This window comes from Catharus ustulatus, chromosome 9, assembly GCF_009819885.2.
Source record: "Catharus ustulatus isolate bCatUst1 chromosome 9, bCatUst1.pri.v2, whole genome shotgun sequence".
In the NCBI taxonomy this organism is placed as follows: domain Eukaryota; kingdom Metazoa; phylum Chordata; class Aves; order Passeriformes; family Turdidae; genus Catharus; species Catharus ustulatus.
The window spans coordinates 10,150,124-10,173,685 of record NC_046229.1 but is presented as its reverse complement, the minus strand read 5'-3'; the positions used below and the strand labels follow the sequence as shown (position 1 = coordinate 10,173,685).

The window sequence follows — 23,562 nt, the reverse complement described above, 5'->3', positions numbered from 1 at the left end:
TGGTCTCGTGTGGAAAAATTTGTGGTAAGGATGGGCAAGGATGGGTGAACCAAATATATGTGAAAGCTGCAAGCACTCAGAGAGTTTGGGATGCTGAGTTATTTCTGATAGAAAAAAAATGGAATTCCTCTTTAATATTTGTGTAACAAGCAGGTTTAGGGAGTATATTATGCTACACAAAGGCAGGGGCAAAAAACCTCTGCCACTTTTCATCTTGGATGTGTGCCAATTTTTAAAAAGCAAAAACTAGAACAAAATCCTATTATTAGTGTAACAGATCATGATTGATAGTTGTTATGGCTAGAAATTGGTTTTAAGCACTGTATTTTGGAACAGCTTGAGTGATATTATAGGCTTTTACTTAACATGCCTCTCTTAAAATCTTGTTTCTGCTCTCAGTCTTTCAACCATGCAAAGAGATATATTTGGACAAGGTGTCTATTTTATATCTGTTTGAAATAACATTCACTTTACTGTTCAATAGTCAGCCCTCTTTTTTTCCCTTTGAATCTACCATTTGTTATTTTTGTAGTTCTAAACTGCTTCATAGCAGCCAGAAAACCATAATGAAACAGAAAAACGATGATGAAAACAAAAAAATTTTGTAAATATTTTTTAAGTTGTGGTAAAAAAACTGTATATAATTCCTTGAATAAAGATTTTTCCAAACTAAGGGCATCTTGAAGATTTATGCTTAGAAAATGTAATCAAAGGAATCAAAGTAGCTGTAAAGATCATAAAATGAGAGCAGTAAGGTAAACATTCATAGCATTTGAGCGTGATATCAGTTTTTAAAGGGTTTAAGTAAAAGTTGAAGGAAATATTTTTTAATTTAAAATGAGGTAATGTGAGAAAAAGGAAGTTGAAATAGATGTTGCACTCAGAGTTGTGGCCAATGGCTTGATGTGCAAGTGGAGACCAGTGGGTTTCCTCAGGGGTTGGTATTGGGGTAACAGCTTGGTTGTGATGATGGATTGAGGGCACCCTCAGCAGGTTTGGTGGTGCCCCACGCTGAGTGCAGTGGGTGTCACACTGGAGGGCAGTGATGCCATCCACAGGGACCTGGACATGTTCATTCTTGTTACAGTGAAATGAGTTCTTGAGTCAGTGACAGGTAAACTGAGCAGTTTGAAATCCCAAGTAAAAACAGTTACCTGGCAAATTGCTTGTAAATTTTACCTTTGTAAATTAAACAGAAATCAAAGTCAGGGAAACAAAAATGAAGAAGTGGGAACTCTAGATTTAACAGTGTAAGATGCTTAGAGGTTATTCACCATAGCTGCTGTGAAATAAGCTGGTAGGTTATTGAATTGTTGTATTTGGAAAAAATTACTTTAGAAATAACACATCAACTTCTAAGGTCAGACAGGATAAACCAAATATTTTTGAAATCGATTTATCAAGTAACTGTCAAGTTCTTAGGGGAAAATGCAGAGTTAAAAAGAATAGAAACCTCATAGGTGGAAACCAACAAAATGCTATATCCAAATAATTGAATGAGTTTCCATGAGAGAAGTACTGTCTGAAAACATGCTTCTTGTGTTTTAATTGCCCTGTCAGAGAAGATGAGCTCATTGTTTCCCATATTAAAATCCATGTTGGGTCCTGTAAGTGATTCCATACATCATCTATTTGTATTATGTTTTACTAAACAACTGAGTTAGTTTCAAATTTGTGTTATGGACAAAAGGTTGCAGTAAATGTTGAATCTGATCATATGGGTATACTGTCTTTTGAACATTTCTGGAAGCAAATCTTATTTTGCTGCTTTAATATGTTTGAAGTCCAAATTAATCTTACACCTAGATTAGCATTACTGGGATGTGATAATGGATTAAGTGCTGATCTTTTCTGCCCCCTGTTTCATCAGCTGCTTTCTTCTGCAGGAGTGGTAATTGCTTTGGAATGGAAATCTTCAAATAGTATTTCAGTTGATAAAGATTTGTGCAATATCCATGCAGATATTCTTTTGCATTAAAAAGGATTTTTCTACTATTTATTTTGACACATGTTAAATAGTGTAAGAGATATCAAAATGTGAATCATAATTCCTTAAAGAACTCATGTAATAGCTGTATGAGTCGTCTTGCAGAAATAAAAAATCATAACATGGAGATCAGCTCATGAAAACCTTCAAGTAAAAATATGAGTATCAAATAAGAAATAGAGCACTTATCCTACAAAATACCTAATGCCACAGGACTGACAACACACAAAGTAGAACTGTGATAAGGAGGCAATGTGCAGTATTAGCTCCACGAGAAAAATACAAACGTTAGTACTAACAGTACAAGAAAACTGCTAATGTTACTAATGTGAATAAGAATTTTATGTAAGTATAATATCCTGTGTTTTGATACAGGTAAAAATTCATCTGTACTAGTTTGATCTCGACCATTAAAAGACAAAGCTGTCAATCTGATGGAGTTTCAAATTGAAACATAATATAATTCCAATTTTGGAGTCCAAATAGAAACACAAGGCAGCTTTCAACTTCAGATGAATTCACCAGGGCAGGCAAGTGTTAAGAAGGTTAATTAAGCTAATGTAAGTAAGGCTTTTAATGGACTTGCAGGTGTGCACGTGGCCACCTATTGCATCTGACTGAGATGGAGCAGCTTTGTGTCCTGTCCTTACCTGGTGGTGCTCATTTGACCACGGCCCAGTTTGCAGACAGTTTGAGAATTAACTGAGAAATAAGCCCATTTATGCTGTTCCTCAAGGACAGTCTTGAAACTATGGGAAAAACTCAATTGCAATATTTAAGGGCAGCCAATATGCCGCTGAGGTTGCAATAGGAACTCCAGGTTGCAGGGAAGAGAGTAAAACTTCGCTAACAGCGAAATATTAAATATGATCACTTGCTAAAAACAACTTGAACTTTCAACAGAGAAAAGGCATAATTTTACAATTAATTGATTTTTGGACATGGGAGGTTGTGTTCTGATGCACAAGACATAATAACAAGCTAATGCTTAAAGAAAAGCAGGACAGCTCCCATTGTCCCCTGATGCTGGACAAAGTAGAACTTTCTCCTGAGTACATAGAATTACAATTTTAATTTTTACATGTAATACAAGATGCTGATGCATTAACAACACTGCCAGCAATCAGAGTTAAATCTGAAATAATCCTTTCTCAGTTAAGAAAGATTGCATCTTCATCTCCAGAAGCTGTTCAGGAGAGACCTGTCGCTCTCCTCCTGTGGCAGCATCAATGGTGGAGTTTAATCAACCAGTGTATTTCCAAAGTCCATATCATAAGTAAGTGCAATATGAAATTTAATAACCAAGTCAAAATTCAAGTAGATATTTTCGCTGATTAACATAAAGGTGCTAATTCTTTTTTCAATGGTGAAAACATCAGTGATTAGAGATGCAAAAACCTGAAATAACAGCTCATAATAGTTGCAGGTGGAATGGCAGTCAAATGACAGAGCCTTTGGATCTTGGTAGCTCTTCCTCCTCCTGGAAAAAATCCTGATCCACAGTGTCTTCAGGAGTTGGATTCCTACTCCTGGAGTGCATTCTCTTGTGAAAAGATGTGGTGATTTAGCTCCATCCATCCCAAATGACACATTTGTGGCATAAGAAGTATTTCAGCTGGGACTTCTATGTAGCAGCAGCAGATGGATCCTTCTGTAGTCCTCATTTGCTGGAAATTTGGGCTGAGAGTCTTGCAGCAAATCCCTCAGAAGTAAACTGTAGTGCAGTAGAATAATAGAGTGAAGTAAAAAGCCAAAAAGGTTGATTGTACTAAAGAGGATTCACTGAAGGTGGGCCATAAAACAAACAAAAAAGTGCTCCCACAGAAAATGGCAATGGCAGCCGTAAAATCAGATAGTAAAGGAATCCTACCATGAAGACAAAAAAGCAAAAAACAATTAAGCTCCCCCAGAGAATCAAACTAACCAGAAAACAAAAAGCAAACAGGCTTAGGACAGGGAGACACAGGCATATAGCAGCAGCCATGTTGCCACTAAAAAAATCCTGGGCTTAAGCAGATTAGGAAAATTCCTCTTGCCCTAAGCTCTCACAGTTTGCCTGCTATATATATTGTAGGCTGTTTTGAATGCCTCCATAAATTGCACATCTAGAAAATGCATTCCAGAAACCTGTGGCTTTCAAGCCTCTTGTTTTCCAAAGAAAGAAGTTAGTTGTAAAAGAAGCTATTGGAAATAATACTGTAATCTGTGGTGCATAGGAACAAAATTTGCTCTTGTGGTGACTTTGAAATTTGTACATACACAAATGAAAATGTGTGAGCTTTCCATTTATCCCAGGAAAACAGAATTTCTTTGTGTCTGTGTATCCATAGAAATTGTGTGTATCTATGAAATAATGTACATACATTGTCCAGCTGTATCTCTTCAGGACCACAGAGAATTTAAGCATTTCATTGCTATTGTTTTACAAACATAATATTCTGAAAATCAGAAAATTTTCATTTCCATTTTGAGCACATACCTATTTGTATGCATCATTTCTTGTGCCAGCATTGTCCTTTGTTCTGAGTAGCTTTCCTTCTGTGGGGATTCTTCCCTCAATTAATCCTCAAGACTGTCCTCACTGCAACCAAAGACTTCTTTTGCTGGAATGATGACTGCCAGAATTTGAATATTCATTTTAGCTAAACTGGAGGCACTCCTTGCTGAGCTGTGGAAGGCACTGCTGTCACACTGCAGGTGTTTGAAGATACCTCTCCTCCTTTGGCTAGAAAGACAAGTTATTTCCTTTCTTATGAAAACTGGTTTGGTGTAGATTGGAGGGTTTTTTTTAGTTTTAGGCTGAAGTATGTATTCCATAGGAAAAGGAATTTCAAGAATAGTAGCAAGCTGTCTTGGCCAGGAGTCTGGGATTTTTCTTTGTGAATGACATGCCCAGAACCAGACATGGCATCATAGCTGCCGATGTGCTTCTGATTGAGCTAATGCCATTATAATAATTTCCATATTATGTTCCATCTTGATGCTGCCTGTTTGCCTTTTATTCCCCAATTACAGCTGTCTATTCCCCAATTACAGATGTCCACTGTCCTCACAGTTTGTCCTCTGTCCTTTTTCAAATTAGTGCTAGTTTGGCTGTGTGTGGGTGTGTGAGTATCCTGGTTCTCGCCTTGTGCTGATCACTCACCTGATAAATTCCTCACACTGCCAGGATTTACAGGAAATCCATCTTTGGTTCTGTGCAGTATCTGCTATTGCAGTGTATGCTGGAATGAAGTTAGGAAAACTCAATCTAAATGGAAAACTCAAACTTCTGTCTAACATTTTGCTGTAACAAAATAACAACACACTTTTGAACTTCTGTGTTGGCTGTTTTGGGGTTTTTTTTAGTTCTCTATGTAAGATTTCTGATGCACCTACAACATTAGCAACTTTTTAACCTGATCATCTAGGATACTGAGAATACTTAACCTATTCAGAGATGCAGGAGTGAAAGTAAAAGAAATTTCTGGTTTGTATGTAGAACAGGGGACAACAAAAAGGTTGGCTGTCATCAGCAAAGAGAGAATGCGTCAAGTCAATATTTAAGAAGAAGATCATAAACTGAACTTGCTTTTGGATAGATCTCACCTATTTCTAATTTACATAATAAGAGTAGACTGGGAAAAGAGTAAATTTAATTGCTACTTAAAGGAGAAGCTTAATTAGCATCAGGTTCCAGTATCTGACACATTGTTAAATATAAGATAGAGGTAAAAACCTGGTGTCCAAGTGAAGGGTTCTTCAGTTTTTGCAGAGAATGCAGACCATATGATGGAGCAGGTCTTGTGTGTTCATGTGTGTGGTTCAGGGAGCTCTCAGCACTAAGAGCCCAGGTTTGCTCTTAAAGTAACTCAGTAGGCTCAGAGGTGAGACCTGCAGCACACCACAGGGACACCCCTCTGCAGTTATCTTGTGGATGGGATCCACCTCCCAGACTGTGTTACTGCAGCCTTCTGTACTGAGGAGGCTCCTGCAGCACAGATGATGTTCCCAAGGACAGGGGAACCTGATTGTGATAGTGGGTGATTCTGTGAATAAATGCAGTTAACAGGGTTGCTGTGTGGGAGGTTCAAGAAGTGATGCTTAACTTGAGGTTGCCAAGTGGGCCATTGAAAGATGAGATTTCTTTGATAACATTCTCTGTAATACCTGGCAGTTCTATGGTGACAATCTGTAGACAAGAGATGAGCAGCCCACGTGTGTGGACAACATAACAGAGTAAAAAGAAGGAATTAGGTGTGATGGGAGCTGATCAACTCTTTGGGACCAAAGGCTTCTGCCCAGGAGGAACACAGCACCCCAGTCAAAACAGAATTGTGGTGTGGGTACTAAAAAGCGATGTAGAAGGCTGAGGACAAACCCAAAACAGCACCTCTTTTTGGAGTTCAGCCTTCTGTTATGCTGGTGAAGCACTGGCCCAGACTGAAAACTTCCACTGCTGTGAGTTGTTCTAACTTTGCAGCTTCCCTGATCTTATTTAATGTTTCATGATTGTTGCCATTGCCTTGAACTGAGAATTGGTAGCACAGCCGTGGAGCTGCATTTTTGGCTATTACAGGCTGGGTTTCCTATCCAGACAGATCCTGTGATGCATTTCTTCTGTAATATTTCTATTCTGGTAAATTTAATCTGCAGAGTATCTTCCCTGCTCCCACAGCTTAATCTATCAATCCTGATAAGTAATTACTGACAACACTATCCCGTAGATTATCCTCCTGTGGGCAGGTGTGTGGGATGCCTGCTACAGGGGGTGGCTGTTTGATGCCAAATATACTTTTGTTTTATTTTTCAGGCTTCTAGAATTGATGTAGAAGCACTTGTAAGTTCTACTTTGCTTTATGCCTAGTATTGCACATGGTAGCCCCCTGGCATTGTAGACAGATTCATTTCCCTTTCCTGTACCTTGCTATTATATTGTTTATTTGCCTGTTGGTTTTTTGAGCCCTTTTTCTACTCTCTGCCTTTCCCAGGCTTCAGAGACTTATTTGCTTTGATAGGAATACCTGAATCTGTGAAGCAAAAACCTTCTAGGCATGAAGGAAGCCATAGATGGAGGTTTTCAGACACTGCAATGAACTGAATTACCCACCTTTTCCATTGAAATGGATGGATATTTGTGTAGGGAGGTTCCAATATTGTTTTGAAAATACTGTTTTTTGGGTTAGTCATTTGCTTTAATAGTTTCTAGGTCTGAACAGGCAGTGGAATGCTATTTAAGTACACTGAAATTAGGAAAACTTGAAGTATTAAGATTGAGAATAACGTTTTACTCTCCTCAGTATGGTAATTCTTTCGAGTTTGTATAAAAGTACAGATTTGCTTCCTAAACCAGTATGCATTTAAATGCTCTCTGTCCATTTGCATTTAATGTTAAACTTTGGTAGAGAGGCTATAAATATTCGATTAGAATAAAATGAAAATGGGAAAATGAAAAGAATATTTTATTAATCTATAATGTCTATTGATTTTTAAATAAGTAGGCATAATGTCTATTGATTTTATTTTTTTAAGCAGGCTGTACATTGCAATTTAAGCACTCTGGACATAAATGCTGGGCAGCTTCTTAGAGCTTCAAGTGGGGGAGGGAATATGACTTACCTTCATCTGAAAAATAACCCAACACCATATTAACAAAGCAATGGACCTTCCCAGGGGCTCACCTAGTAAGAGACCAGGCTCACTGCATCGGAAAAACTGCTTTTAAATATTTTTGTTGCCCAATCTCTGGTAGTTCTTGTGTCCAGGTGAGCTATCCTAGGATTTTTCTTATGTAAATACTAATCTGACTTTTAAATTTGTTTCTAAAATAAATACTTCTATGAAAGTAAGTGATGGGCAGAAAATAAATATTCATTATTTAAGAAGCTACTGTGGAAATTAAAAACAGAGAAAATAAAGTGGTACCTGTGACACACCTTTTTTAAAATCATGTAAGTAAGAAAAGATAATTTGAGATGTTAAGTCTAAATTGTCACTTAGCACATATGTAAATCTTAACTGGGTTTGTTTTGGGTGTATGTGTGTTAGAGAAATTCCCCTATAGCCAATCATCTGTAATCCTTGACTGCATGGTGGGTTTGCTTTCTGGTGTTAAAATTCTGAACTCAACAAGTATGAAGTCTGCATTAAAAATAAATCTTTAAATCTCCAAGGCTTCTTTCCTCCTAAGTAAACTGAAATGCTTAAAATACAGTGGTGAATTTGGAGCAACGTTTCAACTCCAAGAATAGGATTTAAATGGGAATCACCATCTTGCCTTTTCTTTGCTGTGTTTTTACTTTGTGAGGAACAGAAGAGAGAAATATGTTAAAAGAACTTTGAGACTGTTGTAATCAGACCACAATGGACCAATTTTATCAGTTTCTAAACTGTTTTATTGAAATGAAAATTAACAGTTATCACAGAATTTAAATTTGGAGGAGAATTAATGAAATTAATTCCATTTTTGTGTATGCACAGAATGATTTTGCAGCATCACTTTAATGCTTTCACTAATCCTTTGTTCTGGCTGCTGAAGTTGCACTTCTGTTGCACCAGTACAGCTTGTGGTAGCACTGCCTGAGAAAAAAACATTGTGGAAATAGGGATTAAGGAGTTAAACATCTCAGGGAAATAAACCAAGAATTTTCTTGATGAAGAAGATAACTTATCATAGCAAGGAGCATGGGTAGATGGTTGCTGCCAGGAAATGAAACCTTGAGTCATTCTTTGAAAGATATTTAGGTTAGTTCTTCACAGATGGTCACTAAACTTCCATCTTTTTCGTTATTTCTTTCCAGTTTGGTCCCTTTCAAACAAAAATGTAACAAGTTTGGTGAAAAATCTCATGAGGTTTTTTCTTTTCATAGTTATCATCGTAAGAATTGTTTTATTGTCCACAGCAAACATTCTTTGTATACCAACTCCTCTAATGCACATAATAGCACATCAAAATTGTACCTTCTACTCTGAAAAAAACCTGGTGAGTTGGAGCTGATTGTTAGTGAGGTGGGATAGACAAAAGAAAATTACAGCAAAACTTCAAAAGCAACAGTGGGAAAGCTTGTGCAGAGGTATAGCCCTGGTTTTCAGGTGCTCACACTACTTTTGTACTTAAATGTTTTGAAGCTTTTTGCCTGTTAGATAGTTTGCAGTTTCCATGCTGCTTTTTCTTTCCAGTATGAGTAGCTTTCTTTTTTTTTGGTAGCTTTTATGAAATATGTATCAGAGGAGCAGGGACTTTGGTTCTGGTATTCGAGTTCTCCTATAGTACATTACAGACATCGAGTTAAAAACATTGTATTAAAGACTTTTTGGCTCCCCAGAAGCTATTCTGAGCTGAATGCTTTAATCATGCATTGAATTCAACCTGAAAGTGTGAACAAGGCCATTGATTAGACTTGCAGTTTTGAGACCTGTCAAGTTGAGGAAAAGCCCCTTCCCAAATCCTCTTTGAAGAAAGAGGCTGTTCAGTGACAATTGGTGATGAATTTTCAGGTCTTGCGAAGTCTTTGGAAATTTTTTCTGTGCCCATAAATGCAAACAGGAATATACATTAAAACTTGACTTTGAAGCTAACAGCTGACTTAAAAAAAAACCCTTGCAGTTTCTTCTAAAAGGAATAGAGGATGAAGAGGAATGTACAAAAAAGAAATTACAGTGCAGCAGGTCCTGATACCTGCAAGGCTTTTCCTGGTGATGAAGTCAGTGCTTGTTCTAATTTGAAGTATGCTAAAGGACAGAAGGCAGAAGTTTTAGGTATTGATTAATATCCTTTGTCTTGATATATTTTCAAGAGAGTCCATATTTATAATTTAAATGCAACAGAAAGAGAATCCTAGCCAGAGCATGTCCTTGTAATAGAATCAGCTGTTTCTGTCAGTCCATTACAGAGCACACTAATCGCCCATCAGAACTAAAAGTCATTAGGCACAGTCTGCACTTTCTCAAATCTATGCTTTGGGACTGAGTGCCTGTATTTTACCACTGCTTTAATTGGGGATGAATTTTCCTTTACTCTGAAACAGATCTCTTGGCACTGAGTAAACCTGAATTATCCAACTATATTAAATGCAGGGTTGTTCATAAATAAATCTGTAAAAGATGCTTAGATGTATCCCTTGTTTTTTCATAGGAGAAATCTGAGTGATCTCAAAACTTTAGTTCTCTTGTCATTTGCAGAATTTACGATATACCTGAAGGACAGGGCTGGATGTGGTTATTTAAAAATATGTCCAGAGATGAGGTTGGGCAATTCTATGATTCCCAGCTCACCCATCTTTCATTTTGAAAGCAATAAATGCTGCTTTTGTGAGATATGTTCAGTCTCTTCTAAGGCTGAAGTTTGTCTTACCTACAGCAGTAGAAAACTTTCCTCACATCGAGTTTGGTCTGTAAATCAATGCTGGCTTTGGCCTAGCACCACTTTGCAGTTTCCCATTTTATATTCCACCTTAGAGCATTGTTGCACTGTTGAAACCTGGAAGTTAATATAAGATTGTCATTTTAAAATTAAAGTTCAATTGCTGATTATTACAATTCTGTCTCACCAAAATTGAGAGGACCATTTAATTACTTTTTTCTAATATATTGCTTTTGTCTTGATGATTAATTTAAATATGCCTAACAGAAAAAAAAATCCAAACAACTTGTTTGAAAGTATGTGCTAAAGATGATAGAAAAGCATGTTCCAATTTAATGTTTGATTTTTTTTTTTTCAGATCTAATAATAAAAAGTTGTGGTATAAAGGCTTTGTATTATAACTGAAATGAGTCATGCTAGTGTGTAACCACCTTATACATCCAGGGGGTAAATATCTCTTCCTATACACATAATATGTGTAAATGTCAAATATCTGTGGCTTTTGCTTTTGGTGTAAAAAAGTATTTATTTTTGGGGAATGAAGCAACAGAGCCCTTTCTTTCATCACTTTTGTCAAGGGTTTATGTTCCAGTGTGGAGCCCAGCAGGCACGAGCATATCAGAGACTATTGACTTTTGAGGGCACAAAGAGAAGTTAAAATTCTCTTGTTTGCTTACAAAGGTGTAAATACTGTCTGGCTCTGATTATTCCAAATTTTCACATGGTGCTCAGCATGTGCTTTTCTTCATTAAGTGGATGATGGCCTGTAACTATTCCTTTGCAGAAAATGATCAGAGCACCCTGTCTGTCCCTCCTTCCATGTTTTTGTGAGAAGCAGTGATTTGAGAGGGGTGGGCTGAAGTGCCTCATGTAGCTTAGCTAAGCAATGGAAAATTACATCTGCTTGTTCTGTAAATAATGTCCAGTCAGAGCAGATGTAATTAACTACTGAACTTAATGGATGCTGCATGAGGTTACAGATGCTATCAGTCATAAACTAGATGAAGGCCAGGGAGCTTTATTTGCTTGGAATTCCTTTTAGGACTAATTACTAAATATCTTTAAAATTGATTGCTTATGCTTTCAATTTCTGAGAGTGTTTTCCCATATCTGTGTGGAATGGGCTTGATGCAGCTTTAAGGAAGGATGGGAGACACCTTTATTGTTGAGGCTCTTGGAGGAGCTAAAAGGTTTTTCTTGCCTGGAACTTTCTCCCAGAACTTTACTATTAGGAAGCCTGGTGTTATTTTGGGGCTGGCCAAGCTGTCCAGCTGTCTGGCAACACTCGCCTGACACATTTTTCTTTTTGTCTAAATTAATTGAGAAATAGACAAGTGTAAAGATAAAACTCTGTTGCTGTGTCACAAATCTTTGCCTAACATTGACAAAGCAATTGGGGATGCGGGGAGTGCCTCTCAAAAAAATCCCACCAATTTTAATTTCTGCCTTTTTGCTTTCAAACCCTTTATAACTGGGGTTATAAAACCTTTATAACTGTGAGAAACCAGCCTGACAGATTTTGGACTGGTGGGAGGGACCTGCTGCTGATGTTAACACTGAACTGACCATGTGCCTTTTGTTGCTTCAGTTATGGTATTGAAGAATGTCCAATTTATTTTAATATAATACCAATATACTTCAATATAATTTAGGGGGTAACTTGATTTTTGTTTATGGTCTGTATTAACAGGGCACTGAATGTATATGAGCTGATGAGCCAGGCCTGGAGTTTTCATGAGATACTTGTTGTTTTATTTAATTTTAATGTAGGATAAACCAGGAAGGTTCTGAACTCATCAAAATTTTGTTGGACTTGGTTGTTCTGTTTTGAGGGATATTTAAAGAGTTTTATGCATTAAATTGGTTGTCAGGTAGCCTTGATGACAGTTAATTTGTCTGGAAACAACCTTTTAAGGAGTAGATGTGTGTATAGTAGAAATGTCAACTGACTTAATCACAGATTAATATTAGTATGAGCCTACAAGGGAGAGAATAAACTGGATTTGTTTTATTTGTAATGCTCTTGGCATTTTTAGCAGCTGGGACTGTTTCCTTGTGACCATTGCATGCCCAGTCTTGAAGGAATTTTTGGTGCAAGTCAAGACAGAGTCATTTTAAGAGTGGATTCTAACAATAGCATTGCAGCTGCAGTCCTGTAGGGCTCTGAGATGAGACTCTGCCCTGCATTTTCTAAAATTTTGCAGAATGTGACCTTTTTGACTTAAATTTCTAAAACTGGCGCCGTCTGGCAAAACCAAACAGAATTTTGAACAGTTGCTCCCATTATTTGGGATGACTGTTCAGTGCTGGACAGGCTCTTTCACACATGAGGAATCTGCTTCATGGCCTTGTAAAACTAGAATTAAGTAATGAGAAAGATTAATGAGCTGTCTAAGCTGTGTGCTTTATTACTCTTAATATTCCTTCGCCTTTCGGCTAATATATGCAAAAAAAATATAAGGAAGATTTGGAGCATTTATTACAATTGTTATTTCCTCAGGTTTAAAGTATAATCTTTTATTTACAGAGGACTACCATGTGTCTTACTTTTTTATTTTGTTGCTACTCACACACATTTTGGGTTGCTGCTATTGTTTAATTTGGGGAATAAGTTATCATAATGGCCTTCTAGAGCTACTGCTATTGCAATTTATGGATTTTCTGTTAGGAGAGTAGATTCATAGGTTTTCTTTTTGCTCTGCTGTTTTTTTCTATGCCTCTGCACCACATCTAGGGCCCTGGGTTGCAAAATCCAAGCTGTAATATTTAAATTGATTTTTTCCTGCTACTGAAATTGCACCTTAAAAACATTGTCTCCTATGCACTCTGTTAGAGTAACTTTGGCAAGTGTACTTGAAGAGGGCTGCTTCTGTGGTTGGTTTTATTTTTTTAGACTTGAGGAAAACAATCATGTTAATAGTAAGTTCGTTTGCTGATGTCATTGAACAACTGAGTTACTGTATCCCTTATATTGTTGTCAGGGTTCTTAGAGGTTGTCTTAATTTTCAGAAGCCACTCTCTGTTTAACCACAGCCGAAAAGCTTGGGATCAAATATAAAACTAAGAATTGTCTTTACTATGGGAAGAAGGAGACTTCTGCTTGACTGAGGGCATGGAATCGGAGTGACCCTGTGCTCCTGGTCCTGAGAAACTGAGACAGGAATGAGTGCTGTGGAGGAAATGGGAGCTGGGGGACTGCGAGTCACTCCTTGTGTGGATGCCACCCTGCCCTGGGTGGAGGTGCCCAGTGAGCTGTGGCAGCTGTGGACAAGCTGTGGCTTTTCCTGAGGCTGGGCAGCTCTGCCTTCATCCCTTGGGAATGTGGTTTGCATCCATTGTTTTTATTGTCGTTCGTCAGTCCAAGCCATAATTTGTGGTTTCAGTCCCGTTTGTTGCCATGAGCAGTGGCTCATGGTGTGCACTATGTAATGTTGTATTTTGGGATGGAAAACATGATGTAATGCACAAAATATGGAGTAGACACTCCAGCTTACTAAAATGCATATATATGTTATATATATATATATATATATACACACACATACACATTGGAGTGGGCACTGAAAATATTCTGATGAAAGTGTGAGTTCTTGCCTGGTTTGAGATGTATTCTGGAATTATTTTAGGTCAAGTAACAAAAATCCATAATCTTATGGAAAGCCCTGAGGTTAAGTGATATGAAAGGCTAGTGGGAAGCTTCTGGTCACATATATTCTTGACAGGTTAATGCACAGATGTGACCTGGATCCTTAACTTTGCTTACCAAGGTATAAGTTTCTGTTGCCCAGTCAGAAGGGCTGGTGGGGGAGGAAAAATAATTTGCTGTGTTTGAGAATTTTGCTTAAAGTTTAAAGGGCTTTTAACTTTATTTCCTTCTGCAGTAACTAATTTGAAATAAATCCAAAGGCTTTTTATTTTGCTGACTAGTAAGGGATTTCTAAGCTGAAGAGAAAAGGAAGGCTGCAAGATCTAAAAGCATGAAATGCATCATTGGCTGATTCATGACCTGTGGTTCAGAAGACTGATATATACTGAATATTTAGAGAAATTAGGGCTGCCTGTTAGTTAAACAGCTGAGGGTTTCCCCCCCATTTGGTTTTATATATTAGAATAGTTGCAAATGGCATTTTTATTGTGATGCAACTTCTGTTGAGGTAAAAAATGAATCGAAACAATGAATTTATTTTGCTTTGAACTTGCAGTATGTTTAGGGTAGCACTGGATGAACAGATACACTGTTGACCATTCTGGTGTCACACACATTTTTTCTGGAGTCTGTGGCAACTTTACCACTGTGAGGATGAGATTTCTAAGAAAAGGGTGGTTCCAGGCAGTTTGGCTGGTACTGGGAATGTAGAGGGATGTACTGGGACTAAGATATCCACGGCATTTCAGAATTTGTGTGATGGCAGACATCAGTAGAGTGCAGAGAAAGGTCTGGGAATTAAATCCGTGTCCTCTGAATATTTTGAGTGGTACTGGCAAGAGGCTGGGTATTCATTTTCTGTATTTTAAGTACCTCTGTAGCTAAGCAGATGATCTAACAGTGTGATCCCGAATTTAGTTTCTAAAAAGTCAGTACATTATAGAAAATATCTGCAGCATATTCCATAGGTTCATCTGACCTTCAGTACAGACACAGTTTTAGTGTTACTGTTTAAAATTCTTCACTGATGAGTTTGGGAAACAAGTTCAGATGCAATCATTTCTAGACAGAGAAATTGAGAACTGCTGCTTTTAATAACCATTTACAGTGATATGGTGAAAAGAAGGAAATTATTTTTCCTGACAGATTCTGATAGGAGAAAGAAAAGCTTAGCATGGGGCATTTTTTTTTTTTTTCATAATCACCATGAAAAATTCCTTCCTGTTAATCTGATGGATGGATTACAGTTTGTCCTTGCACGGCCAGGTTGTACTTTCCATCAGAATTGGAGATTCCAACCCTCATTATATCATTTCTGTAATGCAAATGGTTATGTATAGAAGGAGATTTAATTAATCCCCTGCTGGTTGGTAGTATACCCTAAAGCAAACACAGTCAGCAAAGGAAAAAAAAATTTAAAACAAGAGTGCATGGTACCAGGTCACTGACTGTCAGTGGAATTTCATCATCTGTGAAATATTAACTTATTAACCGAAATGTATTTACTCTTATAGTTGTAAAAATATTTGTCTATTGTCCCAACTGGTATGAGAGTGAGCTACCTTGCAAGGGAGCCAAGGTCAAAAGCAATCTCAGGAATCATGCTGTCTGCTCTGGCAAAAATATGGAACATCCTGTGTGGTGATGGCTCTCATTTTAATTTGCAAGGGCTCCATTTAAGCTGCCATCATTGCAGGCTCCAGCATCCAACTTTGCCTGTGGGTCCTGTGCCATATGCGCAGATACCTATTCAAGGACAAATTACAAGGACTGAGAGAAAGTGACAAATTTGAGTGATGGGTTCCTGTTTTTTCACACTTTTTGTAACATAACATATCTGCTGGAACGATGTGGGTTGTATTGTAGGTCAATGAGCAAATAGATTTCCAGACTTTATTTCCGCTCCATATTGTGTGCACACACCTATGCAAAAAGCCAGCACTCTTCCTGCTGCCTGAAACATTCCTATTTGCAGATGCAGTTTCTGTGTATAAAAAAACACAACTGAATGAATTTTTCAGTATCTATTTGCTCAACAATATATTTTGCAAACAGAAAAATTGTCTTTAAAATGGCTGGTATTTTTCCTCTTTTGGCCTCCTTGCTGCCTGTAAAATGAGGATTGAGTCTTATTGTGAAACCTCTTTGTAGCATGATATGGTGTCCACTGATTTTATAGCTTCATGATTGAGGTGATGAACTTAAGATAAAAGGAAATATAAGGAACTCTTTTGAAGGCAGATATTTGAATCAGCTTTTTATAAATTCCGTGATGCTGAATTTCTTTCCCAAGGTTCCTTTTTAACTGCTTTTTCTGAAAATCTGCTGCTTATTTTTGTCATGTAGAGATCAAGTTGCATGTTTAATAATTATGCCTTGAAATGTGGAACTGGTACAAAAAAATTAACTTCAGAACAGTCTGTTCTTGTCATTTGGGTACTGCAAGATTAATGCCCTCCTTATTTTTTAGGATCTGTGAAAGTAGTTCTTTATTTCCACTTCTCAAAGTTCTTTGTGAATAATGTGCACCAATATTTTAAAATGTTCTTATGCTATTTAGCACTTCATATAAATCAAATACAACTGTAAGCCTCTGTTTTGAGGGTTATATTATTGACCTAGAGAGCAGGTGGCATGGAGGCTGGCTGGAGTAATAATGGTAATATAATATAGCTACTGCAGCACAAGTGCTCAGGGAGGCAGATGTGCTGTCAGAAGGGGCAGTTTGGAATCTTGCAGGTTCATGTGTTGTTCTCATCAGAAGGGTGGTCTTTAATGAAAAATGTCCTTCAGGATAAACTAGCATATTGAAAGGATTACAGCTGCACCCTGTAAAGAGTGTTTCAGACCAAGCAGTCACAGCTCAGCACTCTTTTATTAGTTATCTCACCTCTTAAAATGTGATTTATTTTTTCAGGATACATGGACATGTAATGCCAAACTCCTTTGTGATGTGAGTGGAAACCAGTTAAATCATACCACCTACCTCATAATTTACTAACCAAACCACTTAATCTCTACTATAAATGATACTATATATGATTCTGAGTAGACTTTAACTTTTATAGGTGCTTGTGAAATGCTGTTGGACTTTTCTCTTGCATTTTTCATAATTATTGAATCACTGTTTTAGTAGTGCTACTTCCTACCTTTGAAATCACCCTGTCATTGTAAGATACAAACTCTAGTTGGTCGCATTGCACACACTGAGATGTTGAGCTGTCTTAAGACCCAGCTGAGTCTCTACCCTGTGAGTGTATCCCCATCTCTGGGAGGCATTTTCATTGTTCACTTGGTCCCTGGAGATCTGCAGTGCTCTCCTGGCAGTGGAGATCCTCCAATAAGAAATAGCTCAGCGGTTGTTTGCAGTCTGCTCCCTTCTTCTTTCCATCTCCAGGCGTTTTCTCTCTGGGATGTAACTTCTCCACACACGAACTCCCAGGTGATGCAGGAAAATAAATCTCATAATTACACTGCTCATGGTTGATTAATGTCCAGCTCTGGTGCTTTTGCCTTGGCCCACCGTTCATGGTCTGTTTTGGGGAATTATAGGGGCTGTTACCATCTTTGGAGAGGCAGAAGAGGGCAAAGAGCTGGGAGGGTGCATTGTCACTTCTCCAGAGGACAGGGAAGGTGCTGCAGAGGCCAGGACGTGGTGGGCTCTGTGGCTGTTAGGGTTTGTGAAGGGGATTTTAAGACTAATATGAAATGAGGCATCGTGGAACAACAGGTATGAAAATTGATCGTTTTGATTGTGCTCTTTGTTGTCAAGACCACAGTGGTATTAAATGTGAACTACTGCCTATTGATTCCACAGCTGCACTGTGTTTGTCAAGGTGGAGGTGCACAATGAAGACAATTCCTACATGGATAGGATAATATTTCAATTGCATTGAGATGTCATCTGCTAGGACTTCGTTCCTTCCTTATTTGGAAATTCGGTTTCCAAGGGATGCTTTCAGGAATAAAGCCCCAGGCAGTCCTCCTCCTAACCTTGCATGCATTTAATCCTGAATTACCTACATTATAGGAAATACTAAAGGTCATATTGTTTGAGTAAAGCAAGTGTTCTGTAAAGGAAAGGATTTGTCCATTCCTGTTCCTGGACCATGTTTCTTGTGATGTATGTCTGGTAATTACAAGTCACGATTACCAGAGCTGTGCTGCTGCAAGGGAGTGTTCTTTCTTTAAATGACTTCTCAGCTCTAATGACTAGAGAAAAGCTTGTAAAAATGAACCCTAGAAGTTAAAAAACTAGAAGGTAGTTAGAGAGATTTAAAGGTCACAGTTTTGCTTTTTCATCCAGTACTATGAAATTCCAGAGCTTTATGCATGCATTCTAAAAATTTCTGGGGCTTACTGTGTTGGAATAAACAGAAATACGTCATTTGAATAGAAGAAGTGCCTTCTGCCAAGGGGTGCCATCTTCTTTAAAAAGCATAAATTAAATACAGCTGCTCATATGATGGAGATGTATGTGCATGCCTAAGTAACACACTATCCCCAGAAGCAGAATAACATGTAATACCCATATCTTACCTATTTTTTTTTTCATTTGCAGTCACAAAAAGGTGTCCTTGCTATGTTGGTTTCACAGCTGGAAACTAATTCTTTCTAACAAATGAGAGTGGAAGAAGTACCTTTTTTAGAATACAAACCACACAACCTGTTATAGATGCTAATGATTTATTATCTTACGCACTTGAAGTGTTTTGATTAGATCTTGACAAGTTTGTCTGACGACAGGAATTTATTTCTCGATGCTGTAAGCTGTCAGCGTTGCAATAATTCACACTTGGAATTTGCTCAGTGCTGCTAAACTGTAATGAAATTTCAAATTATGGAGAACTAAGGTTTGAAAAGAATAATGGGACATAACAGTTATTTATTTATTAGTTATTAGTGGCTGTAACTTTTTGGTGTCTTTGAAAAACTTTAAGCTGAATCCCGTGTATGCTGATCAGACCAGTCAGTGCCTGTCAATAACATTGTTAGTCATGACAGTCAGCACAAACACCGTAGCTAAAGATGGAAAAGAGATTACCGTACCGATGTTATGGATTTGACTTTTTTTCTATTGATTTTTTTTCCTTTAGTATTCAGTGAAAACACTGATTTTTAAATTTTTTTTTTTTTCTTGGAGGGGATGAGAAACACATCCCGTGGATCAGTTTCTTGACATGCAGATGGTGCTGGCTGTGCTGGTGCTGGCTGGGCTCAGCGAGGCGAGGCAGCCGGGATGGCACAGCCCGAGCGCGGTCCCGCCCGTGCCGGTGTTTTAGGGAGAAAAACCCCGGGATCGGGGCGGGGCGGCGGCCGCGGCTGCCACCTGGCGGTGCCCGGCGGGAGCGCAGCCCCGCGGCCGGGCGGGGCCGGGAACTGCGGAGCCGGGGATGGGCAGTGCCGGGGATGCGCTGTGTCCAGCCTGGGCAGTGCCGGGGCTGGGCAGTGCCGGGCGTGGGCAGTGCCGGGGGTGGGCAGTGCCGGGGATGTGCTGTGTCCAGCCCGGGCAGTGCCGAGCAATGCACCGTGTCCAACCTGCGCAGTACTAGGAGATGCGCTGTGTCCAGCCTGAGCAGTGCCAGGGGATGGGATGTGCTGTGTCCATCCTGGGCAGTGCTGGGGGATGCGCTGTGTCCAGCCTGGGCAAGTGCCAGGAGATGGGATGCACTGTGTCCATCCTGGGCAGTGCCAGACTTGTCCAACCTGGGCAGTGCCGAGGAATGCGCTGCGTCCAGCCTAGGCAATGCCAGGGGATGGGATGTGCTGTGTCCATCCTGGGCAGTGCCAGGGGATGGGATGTGCTGTGTCCAGCCTGGGCAGTGCCAGGGGATGGGATGCACTGTGTCCATCCTGGGCAGTGCCAGGGGATGGGATGTGCTGTGTCCATCCTGGGCAGTGCCAGGGGATGGGATGTGCTGTGTCCATCCTGGGCAGTGCCAGGGGATGGGATGTGCTGTGTCCAGCCTGGGCAGTGCCAGGGGATGGGATGCACTGTGTCCATCCTGGGCAGTGCCAGGGGATGGGATGTGCTGTGTCCAACCTGGGCAGTGCCAGGGGATGTGCCATGCCCCAAAATGCTCGGGCCTGGGGATGCCCCCGGGCTACCGACTGCAATAAAAACCGCAAAATCCCCGTCTGCCTTTGCTTGTGCTGCTGGAACCTGAAATGCTGTTGAGAAGTGGAAGTTGTTTGGCCTTGAATTTTTTATGATAATACATACCATGACTAATGTATATGTGAACAAAAAAGCCCCCCAAATCACCCCCAAAATCTCCACTCTCTGGCATTAATTGTTTCTTTTGGTGAGAGTGTGAGACCGTACTGCAGCAGCTGCAGGGACACCACGTTCCATACTTCTGGAAGTGGTTCGGTCTGATGCTGATGAGGTATGTAGGACAGAATTAATTACTGCCTTGTCTGTGTTCAGGCTTGAATTTCAAAGTTATGTTTGCTCTGTTGAGTGCTTATGATTTTTTGACTCCAAAGACAATGATTGTTTAGGCAAAATGAGCAACTTTTGTACCCCAGACTGGGCCCTGTGAATGTGGAGCAGCAGAGCTGTGCAGTTCTACACTGAGCATGCGCTGGGAAATGACCAGCTCTTTATTCATTCCACCTCAGCCATTTGTTGATAAATAAATATATAGTAATATATAATAAAAAGTAAAATTAACTCGACATTTTAATCTTTTTTTCCAGAAGGAGCTCAGTCTCCCCAGAAGAGGAAGCTTGTAAGTATAATTATTTTTTATTCATCCCTTCGTTTGTTTTGAACATATATAGCTGTTCAGTTGTGGAAGTAATTTAGATGGGCAGATGCTCTGTTTTCTCTGTTAAGCATTTTCAAGAATCTGTCATGGGCTTGGAAAACAGCTAGCTTGGATTTCTCTGAGACCGAAGCCTCTATTCATTTCCTTAAGAGTAGCAGGAAAGCAGTGGCAGTGTAAGCTTACTTCTAATTACCAGCTGGAGCTGATCCTGGTGTGGAAGGAGCGGTGGTGTTGAGTGTTGCCACTCGGACATCGCTGAAGAGTCACTGATTATTTATGTGATAAGCACAACTTCGATCACTGCTCTGCAAAGAGCCTGTTGACAGAAGTGCAAGCACACAGCTCCTTGGCCACACAGGTCAGGTGTTTGTGGAGCAGGCAGCCTAATAGAGGTATAACAATAAAGTAGTGCATGTCAGGAAAAGTAGGCTTTTAAAACTGTAATTTAAACAAACAGCAACGTTTTTAATGCATTATGACGCTTAAAGAATTTTAGTGACCTTACTTGTGTTTAGATGGTATTAGGAGAGCTTAGATTCTGCTATGCTTCCAGATTTATGGTGGAAGAAATTGCATTATTGATTGCATTATATAAAAGAGAAAGCTTTTTTACTCCCTGCTACTGCATTATGATTTAAAATTGTTTCCCAAAGGTTGTGGACTGCAGTCATGAAACTCACAAAAGCTTACAACCTTTCTTCCTCAGGTTTCTGGTTCTAATGAGAAATTATTTTCAGTCTTTCAATGTAAGCTATCCCCTTTGTGAAAGAAACAGTGTTTGGAAAATGCTGTGTAGAGCTAGTGATTCAGGACTGAACAATACAGAGGATCAAAAGGTCTTTTTTTAAAAGTGGGGCATGACCAGACCTTTTTGTTTAGTTCATATGACAATGATAAACCAGTCAGGGAGTTATTTAAAGAACATGAAGCACTGACTAGTTTTGGGGTTTTAACCAGTATGCCTCAAAGGCTGGCTTAACAAGCTTTGAGAGATTTCTAAGACAGGTAGTGTTCATCACTTGAATTTTGAAGGTTCTTTGATCAAACAGTGGAGCAGTGAGTTACCAGTAAGTTTTTTGTTTAATGTAACTTAGATATTTTTGTACAAAAATTTGGAATTGAAATTGAGGATGCCAGAGATATTCCAGCTCATTCCAGCATGGAGGTGGGTATGACACAAGACTACTTACATATTTTCATTTGAGGTATCTTGAGATACAAATGAAGTGCTTCTGATGTGTAGTGTTTTAGTTAGTGGTAACTAAACCAAATGACTGAATATTTTATTTCTGTATTACTTAACTCCTGCAATTTTCATTACTTCACTTTAATTTTTTTCCTCAAGTGAGTACCTTTTAAGATGTCACTATGTGAAGAAATTTAGCAACCTGTGTCAAGAAGATCCATGCTGTAAATTTTAAAGCACAAGGTTGCAGCTATTAGTGAGACTAAAAATCTGTGACGAATTGAAATGTCTTAGTTGCTTGTGTTATCTAGCTGATTATTTGATTGTAGTTTCTTGAATTACAGATTCTATCGTCAAGTCAAGTACTAAGTGTAGTCCAGAATCAAATGATGTCTTGTTGTTTGAGAAGTTTTAACTGTTGATTAAGTCAGTAGTGCATTGTGGCTGATGTAGGGCTGTGTTGATGCTGTGCTATGAAATACACAGGCTCACTGAATAGACTCTTGTGGAGTTCATCTGCATGACTTTGCATATCCCAATATCAGAGTGCTTACTTGATTTAAAAAAAATCCTCATAGTTTTTGAATTAGAAATTAGAGAAATTTATATCAAGGGAATAGTTATAATATATGTGTGTAATATAAGGTAAAAATCTATCTATACTATGCATGAATTTGTTTAACCACTCTATCAAAAAAGATGGCAATACAACTGTAGGCAGTTCTCAGTTCTTCTGGAGGCTTTTCCTCTGCTGGAATCAACTTAACAGTAAACTTCATAAGCAAAAATAAATTCTGAAAATAAAATTTATTCTGAAAAACTGCTGTTGTGCTGTGGCTGATGAGCAGGGATAGTTATGGGTGTAGCCATGTCCTGATTAATTGACTGTCAGTCACTGACTTTTGTTCACCGACAGAAGCAGAAGCAGGAATGGACAGGAGGATGAAGTACCTGGCTTGGAGCCAGAAGCCCTCAAGGGGTGCATCCATTTTCTGCACAAACTCCAGCCTTTGTAGCTGTTCAGTTGCAATTGAATTATCTACAAAAAATCAACCACTCAGCATTTTTTTGTGTGCTAGTCTGGAGGTTGGGGTGCACGTATTTCTGTAAAAAAATCGTATTTGGGGAGCCAGTAATTATTTCCAGCCTGCCACAAACAGAATGAGGACTTGACTATTGCTGCTGGTTTGGTGATTACTTTGCTAGATTGTTGAATTAGAAAGGTTTAGCCTGTGGATCAGCTCGGGTTTTTGTCACTGCTGAATGGAAAAGGATGAGCTATTCCTGACAATGCTTCTAACTTTTTCTTTGTTTGACTCTCAGTACTTCATATTTCCTGGGTTGGTATGAGTAATCTCTATTTTATTGCAGGAACTGATTGTAAGGAGGAACAACAAGAGTTGCTGTGCTTATTTGTGCTAAGGAAAAGGAGTGGAGTTACATGTCCCACTGTTTTTGTCAGGACAGCATGAGAAATTTTGTCACCTACAGAGGGTCTTGGGTGGGAGCTGAAGAGAATGAATGGTGGGATGGAGCCTGTGAAGTCTGTTGATGAGTGTTGATGGTTGTTTCCATATTAGCAGAAAGAAACACAGGCACATTGTAAAGGATGGCTTTGCACTTGGGTAT

The 23,562-nt window shown here is 39.0% G+C and overlaps 1 protein-coding gene across 4 annotated transcripts in view; it reads left to right on the top strand.

Moving 5' to 3' along the window:
* Window positions 1-23,562, top strand: part of MAST2 (microtubule associated serine/threonine kinase 2) — a 228,416-nt gene that overhangs the window by 101,350 nt on the left and 103,504 nt on the right. The window contains exon 2 of one of the 4 annotated variants that reach the window (XM_033067140.1): window positions 20,677-20,708. The exons of the other annotated variants lie outside the window; for them this stretch is intronic. Coding sequence (XP_032923031.1) covers window positions 20,677-20,708 — 32 coding nt within the window. The remainder of the gene's footprint in view (window positions 1-20,676; window positions 20,709-23,562) is intronic. 4 annotated transcript variants of the gene reach the window in all.